This window comes from Numenius arquata, chromosome 7, assembly GCF_964106895.1.
Source record: "Numenius arquata chromosome 7, bNumArq3.hap1.1, whole genome shotgun sequence".
NCBI lineage: Eukaryota > Metazoa > Chordata > Aves > Charadriiformes > Scolopacidae > Numenius > Numenius arquata.
Window position 1 is genome coordinate 16,109,915 of NC_133582.1, and position 19,256 is coordinate 16,129,170.

The 19,256-nt window shown below is 36.0% G+C and overlaps 1 protein-coding gene across 2 annotated transcripts in view; it reads right to left on the reverse strand.

The window, feature by feature from the left end:
- The window catches only part of CDK19 (cyclin dependent kinase 19), a 120,795-nt gene that overhangs the window by 63,096 nt on the left and 38,443 nt on the right, over positions 1 to 19,256 (reverse strand). For both annotated transcript variants that reach the window (XM_074150283.1, XM_074150284.1), the window contains exon 3: positions 10,107 to 10,217. In XM_074150283.1, coding sequence (XP_074006384.1) covers positions 10,107 to 10,217 — 111 coding nt within the window. The remainder of the gene's footprint in view (positions 1 to 10,106; positions 10,218 to 19,256) is intronic.

Sequence of the window (19,256 nt, forward strand, 5' to 3'; positions counted from 1 at the left end):
CTCTCCACAAACACCCAGGACAGAGTGCTTGCAACTACTTTACTGCTCCCCTCTAAGTCAGAATCCCAGGTAGAGAGAAATTAAATGAATATTTATTTAAATATTTAAATAAATATTTAAAGCAGGGGTGGAGAGGGGAACTCCAAAAACTCCACAACACTAGGGTGAGATCACGTGCAAATATCTATAAATGGTTGTATTCTCGCTTCCAAATTTTGGCTGCATACTTCATTGATGACAAGCTAGTTGTTCTTGGATTACAGAATTACTAAAGGACAAATACTGCTTGAAAACATGGAATGCAAAAAGGGACTCCAGCATTAGTCAGTTGAAGGAATGAAAAAGAGATCATGAAAAGATTGCTGAGAGATCATGAAATATTCATAAACTAATTAATATTTATTGTCAGATCAATGTGGAGATGATGGGTTTTTGGTTTTGCTACCCCATACAAGAAATAAGGTGGGGTGAGGCCCTTCTACCTTTTCAATCCTCAGATGAGGTGGGGCTACGCAAGGCACAAACCCAATCTTAACATATTGCCATTCAGCAAACAACTAAATCCATTCACTGAGATTTAAAAAAAAAATAAAAAAATTAAAATCTCCTTTTTGAAGGCGATTCAAAGAAGCATCTCAAATAACAAAACAGTTTTCAATTATGTGCTTTTTGAAAGACGGAAATAATAAAGGCAGTTTGCATTTTTACTGAAAAGGATTCAAAATGCTAATGTGTAGAGTGACAAGACTACTAATTACCCAATTCTTTAAATAGGATTTGTCTAGTTCAAGATCATCCCCCTCCCCAGGTTAAAGAGGTAGCCAATGGCCGTGCTTTCATTAGACCTCTGCTCCCGCCACCACCACCCCCTGCCAAGTTTGTCACTGTTGTTCCCAATGCAAATGGTAATGGGTTAACGTTTCCTCATGGTAAATGCTACCTTTGGCTGTCACCAGTACTTCAGCCACTGTAAAACTGTGCTTAGCAAAGGTGTAGACAATATTATTTAAAAAGAAATAAAAAGAGAAAAAAAAAAACCTAAATAAATCAGAACAAGGGCCTGCTTACTCCCTTTCAACAGCAATGTTTCCACAGAGCCTTCCACTACTATATGTACAACAGTAACGGCTGTACATTAAAAAATAGAATAAAAGAAATATACAGAATTATCAGTTTTTAATATGCAAATGAGGACTAATAAACAAAACAAGCTCTTAGTACCCCATGCTTTAATTGTACAATCACTCTGAAATCTATAATGGAAAGCTTTAAGGGATCATCTCCTTAGAAAGGCTTTTTCTTGTCATGTCACAAAAAGACGGTGTCAAAACTTCGACTGGGAGTCCCACCTTCCAGCACCACACAGTGCTGACCAGATAATGACCTCCATGTGCAATTACAGTATGACCTATAAAATAGTAACAATACCATAAACCCCCAAATGAATATCTTTACTAATACATGGTACGAAAAAAAAATACAGGAGCAGCAAGAAGCAAAGGTCACACCACAGAGACCCATAAACCCAGCCCAGCCTTTTTTCAAGGTGTTAAGCACTACCTAAGCGCTAAAAGGGATTTCTATACCCATTTAAAAACTGACTAGTATCCACACAAAACATTACTCCTTGTAATAAAGGCACATTGAAAATGAAACTGAAGAAGGGTCTCATGGGACACAATTAACCACAGATGTGTAGAGGAGGAACGCTCTGCCTCTGGCACCTCTCGAGGAAGGGAGCACGATGGCACCAGGCTGGTGCCCTCTGGTTTCTGTCCCTGCCGTACCTCTGGCTCCCCGGTTCCTTCCAACAGATTGGGAACCCTGCTGAATGTTTTGTCCCATGAGAAACTAAAGGACCGAGCAGATATTTAGAGCAATGCGAGAATCTGTTCAGGAACAAGACACTATTAATCTAGATCAGCAAAGCTTATACAAGGGTAAAGGAGGGAAAGGTTTCCTGCAGAGATTCAAAGCAGCAGCATCCCTCTTTCTTCCTCTCATTCCACAGGAGCACCTAGGTGAACTTTTGAGGCAGATAATCTGCCCTTATGCTGAGCTTTAAGTATGTAAATTACCTCTAAACCAGAGCTAGCAGAACTAAACCAGTGCACCACTAAGCTAAGCGACCCAGGCAGAGGTGCCAGCTGAGGCTCACCACCACACTTACCAACGCTGGCTCACGCTCCAGAAGACGGCAGAGCTTGCTCTCATCTGCCTCTGAAATACCACTTAGACACATCCTAAATCATCTTGCTCCGATGTTTGCTTGTCCCAGTCAAAAAGGCTAAGAAAGCAAGCTCCTTTCTTGAAGGAGTTATTGAATTGCAGAAGTGAATTAAACCTGGTAGTTTTGCTTTAAAGTAAGCAATTATCACCATTAGATAAAATTCAATTTCCTACAAAAACAAATAAAATTTTTTGTTGCCAACTGACTCTACAGAACTTTATATTCGTCAAATCGCAAACTTCACCCCATTGTACTTCAGATTGTAGAACTGAACAAAAATTAAACTAAAAACGTACTGCAGGACCAAATAGTACAGGGAACTAAAAAGCTGAATTTGCCCCAAGTCATTGGAATGAATCCATAGTGTTTGTGATCAAGTGCTACTCTCCAGGGTTTTGTACAAAAAGCAGGTCACCCAATTTCTTGTATGCAACTAGCCATATGAAGAAAGACCAACACACACAACCAACACTAAGCAGCAATTTTAGTGGCAGTGTCCATCTAAGAAACAGAAGCACAAAGAGGTACCATTAGTGAACAGCATCTCTTCTACTGAAGGCAGCAAGCCTAAGCTTTTTCTTATTTCTTTATATTTTCAGATATATAGCTATATGGCCTTAACACTGTTGTGGGAAAATACTACTCAAATTAATAAAAAATAAAAAATTAAAAAGGGCATCAGAACAGAAATAAATGAATGGTCGTAACAATTTGACAAAAGTTTTGGAGATCAGACAGACCAGGTGTACAGTAAGCTCCAAAGCAAAGGATGCCATACCAACACAAGTATGTTAACAGAATTTTTTAATTTGAGCAATTCTGCCGACTTCAACTAAGGCAGGGAGATGTGCTCTTTCCATGTCAAAACATTTAAGATCTAATAGTTTAAATCCAAGACTTCAGGTGTAGAAGTAGGTGTAGGTAAGAGCACAAATTAGGATGTTCTTTACACATAACTGCACTATGCAAGTGGATGAGGCATTCTCTACTAGCTTCACCTCCTCGATAGTCCTCAAGTATGGCATAAAACAGCCATAACCTTACACCTAACAAAGGTATGGAACAATTTACAGGAATGATAGGAATAGTGACCTGCATTTGCTATTCCCAAGATGACTGCCCTAACTGCTAGGCTTCAGTCAGCCAGACCTGAAAAGTTTTCATGGAAGTAAGCAGCCAGATAAAAGAGAGATTTTATGCATGTCTGACAAAGTGAAGTTACAGTGTGAGCTCTCACCTCAACAGACATGAGATGATCCATAGACCTCAAGACAAAACTCCCTAGGAAACCTGACTTCTTGAGTTCTACTGATTAAGGCAATGCTTCTTTCAAGATTACACGCATCTCCCTCCATCAAACTGAAATGCAATCACATCAACACAGATGCCTCTCCCTACTGAATTAAATTGTTTCCTTCCACACTTTAGCAAAAACCCTTCTTTCTATCCAATCCCTAATTTAACCTTTGAGAAAAAAAAAAAAACAGAATTACGTCAATGTGCCAGTAAAAAGTAAAATTACATTTTAATATTGAAGAAATGGAAGCTTGGATACACATTACATCTGTGCCAAGGTCAAGAGGAAGATTCAGATTATATGGCTTCAAGTCTCATTTTTAACATAAAAATATTTCCACCTTCTCTCTTCATCAGTCAATATCCAAAAAAAGGTGACAAATATTGAGTGTTAAATGTAAAGCACTTAAAAGGCTACAGAAAAATAAATCCAAATCTAAAGGTAGTATAAGAATTAAACATGCATTGTTTTCAAAATGAGGAAACAGACAGACCCAACTATCCTGAGTAACATTTGTTTGCTTCCCAAGCCTACCTTTAGAACTTATTTCAGAGACTAAAGTTTTAGACACTAAAAAAATTTTGTCAAGGGTATATCCCAAGTAAAATAAAATAAAATCAAAAGTGGGTAAAAGTATTTCTACAGTGATCACGTAAGTTTCCAGTTTTGGGACCATTACAGCAATCAATACATAACAGTGTTTCAAAAGAGGAGAGGAGAAAAAATATGCCTCAAGAGCCTCCCTCTGATGCCAGTACACTGCTATCAAGTATCTTCTTTAGAATGTCATTATCCAAACTACATAATGAAAAATCCATTTCCAAGTGACAAGAAGTCAACATTTTAAGTAACACTGAAAGAAGCTTTAATACACTAACTTTTGCTAATGCCAACTTGCTTTAAATACCTAAGATTTGAAGAACAGAGCAGACAGATTCAGTATAATTTTCCCAGCTTTTTCTGGGGTCTTTCTAGGTCTTCTAGATCTTTCAGACCTAAATATATCAAAATAACTCTATACGATGCTAATAAAAACCACCAGAATTCAGCAACCCTTTCAGTATATATCTGAAAGACTCAGTATTCATGCCACTATTCACATTAATTCTTCACACACTTTATGCTTTTGCTCCCTTGCCTCAGTCTTTGGCATCTGCTCCTACCCGTTGTCTCCTCCAATTCTCACGCTTCGTGGTACAGAAAATGAACCCACAATCCCTACAATTTGGCAGAAAAAACAAGTTTTGTGACGTGACAAGTGCGTTCTCAGAACAGACAACTATCGACAAGGAATGGCACCGCTCTCTGCAAGAAACCCAACAGTCACGTCAGTGTCAAACAGACCCTATCCGTTATATTTGGAAGCTATAAATTCTGCCGTAAAGACTCTGTAAAAACGGCTGATGATAAAAATTGTAACTTAAAAGCAATCAAAAACTGTGCCAGCTCACTCTCTTCTGCCCTAACAAATCTTGTATTTTAATATTTTTGCCAGCTAATAGAATCCTATTTCAGTAAACACGTACATACACAACAGGAAAGGCTGCATGGAGAATCACCTAATGGAGCAGGACTGAATTAAAACAAAAGCATACACATGACTGTAGAAAACTAAAAGAGAAAAAAACCTCATACACTGAGAAAGGTATTTTCATGTATATAAGGGTATTTTTATCAACTAGCCTCTGAATTACCCTCATAACTAAAAGCTAAACCGAAGCCTAGTGGAAGTAATAATTACAACTGATTACACCAGATTTGAAGACTTTAAAACTCAGATCTATTAGAAAACATTTATGTGATTAAACAAATGTGCAAGTTTATTGCACAAATCAGTATGCAACACCCTCACAATTTCATTTAGCATATAAGAACTTTGAACATTATTCAGAATCTTGTTAGCTGAAATTAAGTATATTTAGTTGTATATTGAGAGAGTCAGCTAGTGTTATGAAATTCACATGTAGGAAGATTATTTTCTCCTGTCCATTACTTGATGATTATTTTTAGGTATACAAAACTATGTTTATAATCTCTATCCTACATTTTCAAAAAGCCAAATATATGCATTACAAATATTTTATATAATACAAAGCCAGTCTGTCCATACATCTTTATTATTATAAGAGAGTTTCAAGATGAATTTTACTCCAAATTTCTCAGTGGTATTTGCTGCTAAACAGTCAGTTGTTAGAGATCACTTGAATCTAATTGTAAGAGAGAAACATTCAACCAACCCTAAAAAAATAAATCATGGTTTAACTGGTCTTAGAGAGTGAACTTATCATCCCATTCAATATTATCAAATAATATTTAATAATTTACTTAACCACTTATTAACACCCAAAAAATGTTTTTATGGCTATAAAACATATTCAACACGTTTTACTGTGATAAAAATGTCACTCTTTCAGAATAAGGTACAAAAAAAAATTCAGAAGCTTCTGATTTAAGTCACCACATAGATTTCCAGCATAGGTGATCTTAAGCTTTTAAGTTACACACACATATTAAATGAGTCTGAGAATTAACTCAGTACCACAACTAGAAAAGTAGACACCTTATCAATTCAGAACATAAAGTTACAAAAATGTTGCTCAGAATCAAAAATCTTATTTAAAAATATACAGCCTGTGGAATCAAAGACTGCTTATCTGCAGTGCTAAAACCAAAAATGTGTGCTTTAGAAAATATTTCCAATGCTAAAAAGCTGATGCTGTAAAAGTATAGGAGACTAACTGGGAACAAAAGAAAAACTAAGTACTGCAATATCTCCAATGGCTAAAAGTAACTACACTGACAACAAACAGACTTCACTTCCAGAGCAGAGCTCATTTGTATCAAACTAAGAAAATTCCAATTGAGTAATCACCATGCAAACTGTACGTAGTATAAATTTGAACAATGTCTTAAAACGCATGAGCTTTACATAAGTAGTTCTGGAAAGCAGTATACAACTTAAGACTAAGGTAAAATAAGAACATACATGGAAGTTGAATAGGAAAATGTTATTCCTTAGTGATAAAACAGAAAAAAATCATGCATTTAAAAAACTCACTTTTTTAAAGGCCAGTAACGAACATAGCAGAAAAATACACATATTAGTTGAAGGAACTTTCTTGGAAAGATTTCATCTAGGCATAGTTTGTAAGACTATTAAGTTCTAACTGTGTACTGGAAAAGGTATCTTAAAAATAGTATGAGTTCCACTCATGGACTTAAGACTAACTCAGCTATGCGTTAACTAAATTACATTCTTTTTATCTCAACATAAATTAATCAAGTCAGAAAAAACAAATACAATTTGGATTAAAAGCATCCAAGACCTTAGGAGCAGACATTGAAAAAAGAACGTCCCTCACAAGAGAAGGAACAGGAGATGGTTGGTTTTTGTGGCTATGAACATCTGAAGCTGAAAGTTTCAGACAATCGGAATATAAAGGTGTAAGACTGAAGGAAGTTACCAGGAATTAAGGATGTGGCCGATAATATATGAGACATTCAATGGCATCTGTGAGCATACACAATTTTATCCTTGCGTCAGATGCTTCTTTTACATTGAGGTACAAGCGAAGGAATCTTGCATTTACTTCATAGCATGAGCATAAGCAGTGATGACAGTGTAGACAATACACTGTAAATTAACATATGTGGCACATCCAACAGCTTAAGAACTTTACCAGTTAACAGAGACTAATAGCCAAGAAAAATCATAAGGAAATAATTTGTGGACTACACTAAGAATTTTGGTAATTAAAGCAAACAAGTTATAAATCAATTGGTCAAAAGAATTCCTGTTTTCCTAGACACTCTTTATTGTGACCTCATGAATGGCTTTGCATTGTTTTGTATAATGTAACTTGAGAAGCGATGAAGGAAAAATCTTTGATAGGCTTAGTTATTAAATGGTGAATATGTTTGTAGGCAAGGACAACATAATAAGTCTTTACCAATACCTGTCAAAAGTAGTTCAAATTAGCATGGCTTTCTTCATCCCTTGGTAATGGTATCGACAGAAGTTATAGCCAAAGTATGCTGCTATCTATACTCAATTTTCAGATTTAAGGAGTCTAATCCTTGGGAATTAAATGTAAAGTGAAAAAAAAAAGTTCTTGCTTACCATAAAAGAACTTTTTAATAAGCTTAATTGGCACCATCACTTTTCCTCATTGGAATGGGACAATTTTTTTTCAGTATTACAAAATGAACAGAATAAGATAGCATCTAATACAGTTTATTCATCTCTTGCCAAATGTTTCCAGTACAGAAGCTGAAAAATTTAATGACTTTAATTAATCTGATGTTTGTAAGTGATGAGGATTTACTCTCCTCATTGTAGCCAATAGGAGTTACTAAAGCTGGGCAGCTTTGAACAGAAGGACGATTCCCGTACTTCCAGACAAATTTTGGTAAGTAACTCTAAGCTACTTACATTTGAAACCGTTGGTCTCTGGAATCTACACCTCTCTAGGGACAGCACATCTACAATTCCAAAACTTAAACCCTTCTAAACTGATACGCACAATGAATAGACATATTTTGGTTTTATGTAGTGCTGGGGAGGCACATGGTGCTAAGCAATAACAAAATGTGCCAGTCCCCTACTACGATTTCTACCCCAAAGAGCTGAAAGGGCACAAGCTGTAAAGCACAGGAAATGCAAAACACAACACAACACAGACAGAATGACAAGTGGTTGTTATCACTGAAATGCGTTACAAAATATGTGGATTTTCAGGATTTTTTTTGAAGGAGGATAGTGAAGGATCTTTACGTACGTTAATTGGGAGGCTGTTCCATGTGTAGGAGGGCAGCGTGGAAAAAGACACAAAGTTGGGAGTGAGCAAAAGAGACAAAAGGGGAATTAAGAGTGATGCTTGGGAAGTGCTGACAGTAAAGGATATGAGGACCAAGGTTAAGACAGAACCATGAGTGCCTTGAACATGGCTAACTTTATTGAAGGGAGGAAAAAGAATTCCTGGCAAAGGCTTAAGAAGCAAGAAAACATGGGCAATTATAAAGGAAAGGAGAAATGATTTGTGTAGCATGTCCCATAGAAAAAAAAAAAAAAAAAAAGTAAGAGTTAGGAAATGGGAGATCAGTTCACATCAAATAACTGGGGTAACATACATTTCAGTCCCAAACAGTAGAAAATATTTAACTTCACTGAGATTATGACCAATACCCAGCCAGATGTGAGGAGGGGTAAGAACGTTAGACTGTAGTGATTCTTTATCTAAATCTGTTAAATCCTGTGAAAAATCACCACATAGTGTAAAAAACACATGCCCAAAATAAATTCAAATCGAAAATGTTAGAAAAAAGGTGCTTTAAACATGCCATTCAATGTAGCTGTAAAATGTGTTTGTTGTAGCTGTTCTATAAAATGAGTACACTCAACAATGCACAAATAAATTCTGTCCATACAGGGTTTTAGCTGCCGCATTGCTATTCATCATCATTGTCACCAGATGTGAGAAATACACAAACTCTCTGTGTACACTGAACTTTGATGAAGAAAAGTTTTAAAATACAAAGCTGCTATCCCATAAGAGAAGTCAAATAAAAAAAAATTTTAAGCATATGAAGGGGAATGAAATACCATGAGTTCATTTGTTCTGAGCTAGAAGTATCTTTTTGCATGCTCTAAGTTTACTTTCCTTCCAGATTACAATTTCTTGTCATTTACAAGTACATATTCATTAGCTCATGAGACCTAAGTACAAAAAAAAGAGCAATTTTTCACTAGCACTAGTAATAGCAACTTCTACATTACTGAAGCCTTAAAAAATAGTATTGCAATTAATATTACCACTTCCCCTCCTTGCCCGTATTTTCAAAGGAATTAGAAACTTATTGACTACTCTTAGTATTTGATATCTTTTGGGTTTAAACACAAATCCAGGTCCAAGCAACTCACATCATATCGACAGGTGTGGAGCTTGAATATTTGTATCTGAGTTCAACTCACAATGTCACTGATGTTCACCTCTACCTGAGAATAAATCAAATCATATCCTATTTTGCTGGAAACTTAAAAACAGACATCTAAGTCTCTACTCCTTTTCCATGTAGTGGTAGTCCATCAGTAGGCCCAATTAGCAGTGCTTACTTTTTTTTCTTTATTTAGTTTCCACTCATACTGTCACAAATTCACTGTTTAGAATTAGATGATTGAATGTTGGTGACTTCCACTATATCTCAGTGAGCGGACTCAATAAAGCAGTCTCCTTTTTTCTTGTGTCTGTGTGTGTGCATAAAACTGCAGTAAAAAGAAAATATTAAATACATTTCCAACCACTATTTTAGAAGGTCTAAATTTAGGAAAGCTTTCTTTAACTCCAGTTAAAGCTTGTAAGAAAATTCTTTTAGCTTCAAAATGAAATCTGACTATAAAAAAATTCTACATAGCCTTTTGCAGTTTTTAAAGTGTACAAAGAACAGGATGTCAGTTAGACCCTTAATTACAAAGAAAGAAATGTCTGCATCTCTGTGCTATGTGAAGGTATGCCACACACACTTGAGTTTGAACAAGCTCATATTACATTACCTCAAACGCTCAGGGAGATCTGTACTTACCCACAAATCATGTTCAGCATAATCAAAGAGCAGCCAAACCTTTCTGTCACTGTGAGAAAGGAAAACCTTCTGCAATGCAATCACATTGGGGTGCTTCAGCTCTCGTAAAAGCTGCAGAAAAACAGAGAAGCTCTTGTTACTTCTGTGCTCATTAAGGAAAGCAAACGCAGCAACAAAAAACCAAAACTAGTCTTAGCACGAACAGCAAACAAGTAAGCCTAAAACAGGCCCTAGAAGAAAAGATTCCACTGATGCAGCACACAGTCATTACACACAAACGTTAACTCTTATCAAAGGTGAACATCGGGATTTAAGGATGCCAGAATTTACAGCTGGTCCAATTCTTTGTGTGGACAACAGTTCTCGATCACCACAAAATTGCTGTATTACCAATAACTTTATTTTGCATCGGATCCCTGCCTCACTTGCCTGGAAGTCTAAGGTGTGGTTCTTCTCAAAACACAAGGGTGTTTTCAGAGGAAAGTTTACCAAAACCCTTTTTCTAATGGTTATTTCAACAACTGTCCTATAATCCAGAAATAAATCCAAATTATTTGCTGCTTGCCAGAAAAAAACTAGGTCTCATGACTAATTAGACAGCACATTAAAGCAGGCACCACTGCTAGTCACCCTTCTGCCAGATTAAATCAGTCCTCAGAAGGGGTTGGGAAGCGGTACTCCCAAAAACATCATTTCCATGGAATCACTTCCCCCCCCCGCCCCTCCATACTGCAGCCACAAGAATGATTGATCGCTTCTGCTTTATCTGAAAATTGCTTGCATCTGCAGCACTAGTATATAAATTGCCAAGAATCAATTTGTAATGGCGAAACAGTAAATGGAGCAGGTTCCAAGGCACATTTGAGAGAAATGAATCTTCCTTTTTTCATGTTACAGAAAGAGACTCAAGATGTTTATTTTAGAGGGGAAAAAAAAATAAGGAAAAGGATTAATTTTAAATTATATTATCCTTCGGCTATACAGATATCTGTCAAGACAAGAAATCTTCTAAAGAATATTACAACCACTTAAATCTATTCCAGTTTTCCAGCAAATTAAGTCATTTAAATGCTTTTTCTACCATGAAGGAAATGTTTTCCTTTTGTTTCCTGCTCTCCCTAACACCAAGCATTTCTAGCTGTAAAAGAAAAATTCCTCACTAATGACCGATCAATAGTTATGCCCAGGTATCACTTAGGAGATACAGTAACAATCATTTTTGTCACGTAAACAGTAAAAACTTGCAGAATTATAAACTAACAAAACCCTAGAGATTAAAATTGTCTCTCTTCGACACGTATCAAGAGATGTTGCTGTATACCTTGTCTTTAGTAATATTAAACACTGTTTTCTAGTAGTGATTTAATGTGATGCCTCAGCCTTTTTTTCTTTCCTTTTTTAATAAACCGTTCTTTTCATTTTAGGATAATTTTTAAACTAGGGAGGAAAAAAAACATTATAGTAGGCACACTATTTTTTTTAATTGCTATTAGATTGTTCTTAAAGACACTGTTGGCAGCAACAGCAATATAAAATAATTCCAACTTGAGTTGGGTTGGTTGGTTGTTTTTAAAAAAAAAAAAGATGAAATACAACATTCTCTCAAAATAAGTAAAACTTCGCAGTAAGAAACAGCCAAAGAAAATATAGTTCCATATCAAATACTAGCATATAATAAACAAGTTAACAGAAATATTATGTAGAGCATAAGAATAGAAAGAATGCCTAAAATGTTGTGCATTAAATTGAAAAGTGCTGTAAGAGAACAAGAGAGGAATGTGTATGTTCTGCCACTCTCAAACACCACTGCTCACGCCAATCCACACAAAGAAAACCCTACATAGCAGTGGTCACCATCGATCAGAACAGCCTGATTAATAAATGAAAACTGAAACCTTATCACACAACTTGTGAAAAACGACAGTTTCATGTTAAGGAAGGTGGTAAATTCTTATCCAAAACAACAGTGACATACACTCATTTACAATGAGTAAGTTATTTCTAATGCATTTTTCTCCTCTTTTGATTCAGCTTAGATGACACAACAAGCATTCTTATCCAAACCCAGCATTTTCCACATGATGGAATCAAACTGTTACTGGTATAATCTTAAACACTGATTTTTGTAAAAAAAACATAAGAACAGTGGATGAAATCATCATATTATTGTTATACTACAGGTGTTGAGTTTCTAGCGAAGAATGCCTGTATCTGACCTGAAGCTGACGAATAGAGCAAAGGCCAACAAACAGCCTCTGCAATAAAGTTCTGACATAAAGTTCTGACGCTGTATTTTTCAGCTACCGTAAATCCGTTTGGAGACTGGGTTAATTCAAGTCTAAAGCTAGAAAGAAGAAATAATATATTGTCCTGGTAATTGAAAGATCCAGCGTGCCTGACAACATTTCCTTACAAGGTAACAACCTGAATGTAAAAAGGATTTGCCACCACTAGAATTTATTACAAAGTCAACAAAGCATCATATTTTAATAGTACTTTAGCTTATTGTTCCTCTAAAATTTAAGCCCCATCATACTCAACATGCAGTAAAGTGCTAATAAAAACCTGTCTCTCAGGTGAGTTACACTACATTTCTTTCTTGGTAACAGCACGCAAAGCAGGTTAGGCAGAAAGTCACTGAGAAGGACATCATTCTGAATTGTCAGCATCTGTGCGACTTTGACTGTCCTGTATAACTTCTTGTAAACATATTAATTTATTTTTTTTTTTTAATTATTCTTCTGGTCAAGAGAATCATGCAAGCATCTTTGCTTGTTAGAGCTCTTGGTTGATGCCATGGTGTCAAATTTTAAAATGCTGTTTCAAACAGCATGAAACAGCTTGTAGGATTCCAGACAGCTACACAGTAGATGGAGAATTGCTAGTCATTTCTTCTGCTGTCTGATGAGTAAGTTCTCTCACAAGGGACACTTGAGCATTTCCCTCACAAGTGAACGTCTCTTACAGCAGGGGAAGCGTGAGGATCATGATGGGAAAGTCTCTGATGTCTGAGAAAAAGTTAAGTTGGCAACAGAATTAGGAGAGAAGCTTGAAGCGTTGGAAATGTAAAGTGTCAGCAGTCAAGCTGAGTTAGACTTTGCATGGAAAGACAAAATAAACAGAAAAGACTGTCTCACCAGAGAATGAGCACAAGAGAGTGCACAAGCACAAGAATAAGAAAGTAAAAGTGACATATCATAGTTTAAAGACAAAAATAAAGATCTAAAGTATTTTACCTCAGGTTTTAATGACAGCTACAATATTGATCCTGGCAAGAACAAACACACACAAAGGAAATGCCTCACATTTAAAAAAGTGAAAATTAGCACAAATCAGACACAAGCAGAACTCAGAGGCAGCATCATACGATTACCAAATATAGCACAGACATTTATAAAAGGGACAGGGAAAGGAGACGAGGCATTTGCAGACTTGTTAATTCAAAGCATGCAAAAAAAATTTTTTTTGAAACAATTAATATAAAGAAAGACATGTTAAGAACAAAACTATCCTGGTTTTCTTCTCTGATAACTGAGTTTTATGCAGGCAGAATATCTGTGTTCAAATGTCACCTTTATAAGAGCATTAACTACTTTGTCAGATGGGAAAGAGGACAACTGGAAGAAGCTTGAGGTGAGCAAGAAACTACTTAAAAAGGCAACTGCTGACAGAAAACATTTCAAGGTTCTATATATTAACTATTTGGAGAGTTACCAAAGAATAAGTGTTGTGATTATTAATACAACCCATCTTAGCATCAAAATCATGAGTGTGAATGAAATTATCTGATTAAATAAAGGTGGCATTCCCAATAAAGGAGTGTGATAATATATCGTCTTTTACAATACTTTATTCTATGACTGAATAAACAAAGGGTAACAGAAACGGGATGAAATTAACAGCACAAAGTCTGAATTCACACACTCAGAAACTAACCAAGAATTTCTACTACAGACTGAGAAGTCATCAGGTGCAAGTGACAAGAAGGCAGAACTGGATTGCTATAAAACAAAGAAAATTAAGAGGGCAAATTTGGTATTAGATATACTAGTCGAGGTATTTACAGAAGACAAAGATGTATTGATATCAATACATAAAGACTTCTGTGATATATTTTTTTAAATACTACATATAGTTTTCTTTACCTATGCTCAAACAGCTCACCCTACACACAGAGAAATGAAATCACCCTGAAAGAGGTGAAGGGTGATTCAAAGGAGCAAACAATCTATCCCTCAACACGGAGGAAAAAGCTTGCCCAATTACTGTAATAAATCAAATATTGAAAGCAAATAAGATTGATATCCACTAAAATACAAAAGGCGTGAGCACCAAAGATGAAAGACATAATTACACTAAATGGCAATGATGGTTCAAGAACAAACAGATACAACTGGTAACAGATAAATTTACCCTGCAAGATGGCATCTTGTGAACAGGAAGGTTCAGGAATAGGTTTTCAATAGCAGGGAAAACAGCATATCTCATTTGCAGCTTGGTGATCATTGGGAAAAAAAAATTACTTAATTTGATATAACAGTCAGACATTACATCACTGAATCTAGTGGCTATGTAGTACGTGCTTTTATAGAAGCCTTCATGAAAGGTGGGTTTGCTGAGGTTTTATTGATCATTTCCAGCAGATGAAAAAGACTGTGTACTGACTGACAGGCAGCTGCTACAGTAATTTGGTTTAAACTCTTTGAACTGAGCCTACAAAATTGTCTGTCACCAGTAACTTTTACGTGAAGTAGACTAGCACCTAGGAAGTGTCTTGCTTCTTTGAGGTACAGAAAGTTCTGCCTTTTTCCTCCTCCAAAAAAAAGACAGCTTCTGTGAGACAGAAGAGTTACGCTGTTCCTAATGTAAACAACATGATCAATTATGAAGGCGTTTAGCACATTTAAAAATAGTCAGACAGTACATTCCTCAAGGAAATAACTCTTGCACAGAAACACTTTTTCACCATAGAATAACACTTTCTAGCTACCACCTAGAAAAGCAGGGTGAGGACAGATGCTTTCATCCGCTGTGAAGGAAACTTAAGAAAAATTAGAGAAAACAGGAAGACAAACAATGTTCTCAATACTTACACTAGTAAATCATGCAGTAAACATGTATTTCTGTGTCAGCGAAGACAAAACCCATATTCATCTCCAGAAATTTATTCTGAAGCAAATCTCAGATATCTAAGAAGTGTTCCTATCTTTCATGCAGTTTACTCCAGTCTTTTGATCTACGTAGTTAAACTGATCTGAAACAATCTTGGTAGTTTCTTTGATGGAAATGCACTTCATTTTCAAGGTTAGAACCAAAACCTTTAACTGTCAGAGACGTGGATCCTAAGAAGTCATAGGAAAGACCAAAGCACAAGCTTGATTGCTCATGAAAGCAGTTGTACGCTGCAGAATTTTAAAGCCACCTCTTTTGTGATGAATATATTCAAAGGCTCTAAGGTCACCGAAGCTGGTTTTAAATTGAAGCTGGGGTTTTCAAAGGAATGTAAAGATCATCATTTACCTCTTCAGAAGCTCTTTAAAAATTCCAGCTTATTTAGATGTTATTAATCAAGACTAGACCCTCTCCTCCATGTTATTAATATTATCCTTTCTACATAGACCCTCTGACGCCTACTACCATACTGAGCTGCTTTTCCTTAGGGAGACATATATAGGCCTCTCAAAATAAAAAAAAAAAAAAAAAACCAAAACAAAACAAAAAAACAGGCAGCTATTAATTTAATTAAACTTGTAAGAACAGTCCTTCATTAACTGTGCTACAAGTCCCAAAGTTATTAGGAAGAAGTGAAAAAGAGGGGAACTCTGTGTTCCACATTAAAAAAAAACCTACTCAAAATTCAGCTTTGTTTAGCGACCCAATTGATTCTCAAGTTTGGGATTTTCCAATTTGGATTCCCTTTCCTAGCTGGGAGAAATCCCACTTACAGAATTACTGCATAACTGAAGTAAAAAAAAAAAAAAAAAATTAAAAAAGTCTTTACATAGTAATAGCTTCAAACCAAACACGTATCGTTGGTTCATTGATCAGTCCTTCTAGCTACAAGCTGTCTGTGGCAGGCACATGTATAAGAGTTCTCACAAAAAGATGTAGGCAACATATAAAGATGGATACGGGCACACACACAGAAAAAACAAATAAACAACCGTCCAAAGAACTTAGGAAGAAAGCTAAAAGTTTAAGTGGCAGCTTAAACCTGAGAGAGGACATATTCTTTGTATACTGGTCTGGTCAAGCCCTGTCCTTGGACAGCCTTTGGCATGCAAAACCAAGGTGGGGAAGCAGACTGAAACACCTAAAATACAACTGGCATAACCGACATGAACTGCTAGCAGTGCTGCCTCAGTTTACAAGGCACTCTCCAAAAGTAAATTAAAAAGCTTAAAATATTTTAGAGCATGTGGTTAAGCAGACTCTCTTCTTCTATGAGGGCTCCAAATTCCCACAAGAGAAAGATAATATAAGTTTTAAAAATAAGTAAGTAAAAAGACACTGAACAGAATCTAGGCAGTAAATTGCCAAATGTCAGCACAAGAAGATGACAAAAACCTGCCCCACCCTCCTCCTGTGACAAGGATTGAGAAAGTATTTATTCTATAAATATTTTCATTTCAGGAGCTGAAAATGGTCTGGCATTGCTAAATAACATTATTATTCTGAAACAAAAGCTTGGCAAAAGACTTTTCAAAAGTATTATATTTTAACTAAAATAAAGGAATAGAAACTAGGGTAGCTGCATTTTTAATTCTTGAGGTTCCCAGCAAAAGAAAATTAACTTCAGCATTTTTCTTGAAGAACACAGGCAGAAATATAAGTATAATGATTCTTCCAATTTCATAGCTACGAATACAGTATACCATGGCATGGACTTTTAAACAGTAAGAAAAAACTACTGTAAAATTACTTCCAAAACAAGAAAATTGTTAATTTTTAATACAACTACATAAGGAAATGCCAACATTAAGATCATATGGTATCAACTTTGCTCTAGTGCACATATTAAATGTATTATTTATTTTCATATCTTTCTATATAACACATCTGAACTACTATTTAATTTCTGCATCTTCCTAAAGGAAACCTCATTTACTTTAGGACAATCAGATTCTCTGCTCTGTCTTCTCTTAAAGGCATCTCTGTAGTCAAACTTGGTCAGTCTGACAGATTGAAAGCTATAGAGAAGTTTAAGCACAAATAACTAAATTGAAAACACCTATAGAACGTAACCTGCTAAAAAGCAATATGGAATGTTTGTAATTTCTGAAGATTTTAAGATAACCTGAGTTCACTTTTTGATTGACTAGAAAAGACATTTCTTCTGTTACTGAGCAGATAAAGAACTTTCCCATCAAACTAACAAAGACTCTTAAACCTAAAGCTATATTAGAACAGTCTTTACAATGGGGCGGGACACACACAACACACACCACTTTGCTGATAAATCTTTAAAATTCAGAAGTAGCATCACATAATTCCACAAACCTACACATTCAGTCTGGGTCTTTAGCCTGAAACTAGATTTTAATTTGCAGTGATTATTCTAACATTTCTGCATGTTTCTGATTTCGTGGCAACCAGTTACCACCTAGTTCTTGCACTGTATATCACAGAAAATAAACAGCGACAGCAACTGAGGTTTTCCAAAACCCTTGTAGAAGGGCAAAAAAGCAAGACTGGACACCAATTCTGATCAATCATCCATTTTTCAAAGTAGGTTTTCCTCTCAAAAAGACTTCAGAAAGGTAAATGTTATATGAACCAGAGTAAGAGGAATAGTGTTTTAGCAAAAGAATGACCAAAAAGTATGTTTTTCCAACCTCAACATAATTAATTATGGCACCATAGTGATGCATCTCTCAAGAGGTAATAAATTTCTAACCTATGCAAAGGATGGGATAGTGATTGCAATGTCATACTGAAAAGAATCCCCATAGAAAATATTTTGCAACCTATTTTTCCCTTTATTCCTGAAGTTTACTTACTATCTCCTCTACCTGACTTTTTGATTGATGTTTTTATTATTAAATTGAGTTTTCTTTTTTGAGATAATCTTCCATTTTCCACAGTTTATACATTACAAACTACACAACAAAAATTATAATACAAGTTATTTGACAGTTACCACGAAAATAATATCTCGATCTTGAAAAAACTTCCATCCAACAACTTCTTGTATCATACTAGTGACAATGACCAGACTCCCACTTTGGTAAATACATCTATTGGACTCAGAGAAAAGTGCAGCTCTGCGCTTCTGCTTTCAATCCTGAAGTTCACTATCATATGATAAGAAAATTTCCTGGTTTTGCTTCTACATAGACCCAGAGCACATCAAGCGTGACGATGCTGAGCTGCTCAACACCCTCTCGCACCTACACCCAAGATCCAAAATCTCTTCCAAAATCACCTGTAAAATTCAAACCGTGAAGGGTTCCTCAGATGACAGATAGCAAATTCGGCTCTTGAATTGGCTGGGTGGCTGCCAGCATGTCCTCTTAATCTGACAGCTCAATAACCAAAGCACCCCCACCAAGCAGCAAACCTGGCTTCAGCCGTCTTCTCTACTGCTCTGACCTGCTGGATGGCAAGGGCACAGTGTCTGAAAGGATATAGCTCAAGCACATAAAACTTCATGACAATATTCCAAGTAAATAGAGGTGACTCCCTGCAGCTTGAAGGAAGGTATCCCAGCCCTGAAAAGAGCCAAGAAATGTTGCATACACCGTGTAACTTAAATCCTACACAGCTTCTCAAGCATGCACGCTGAATGTTACAAATCCAACTCCAGAATTTAACTTTAACCCTGCTTTGGAAAGAACCTGGTGTATTATTCAAGGTTGAAGAATATGCTGCTGCCGAGTACAGTCACATCCAAGACCTCAACTTGCATGCAATTATTTCTCAGATACAAAACTGCAGAGGCATATGTCAAGTGTTATAATTAGGCAGCAGTCTAACAATAATTTAAAGTTTCCAACAGCGTATTAAAAAGGCACTCATCTCATAATACATAGTATTAATCCAACACTCTCCTGTGATTCAAAACTGAATAAAAAGTTATGATGGCTTAACTTTGCACCTACTAGTTTTGTGACAGATCAGGTACCAACTAACCTGCAGTCAGCATAAAGC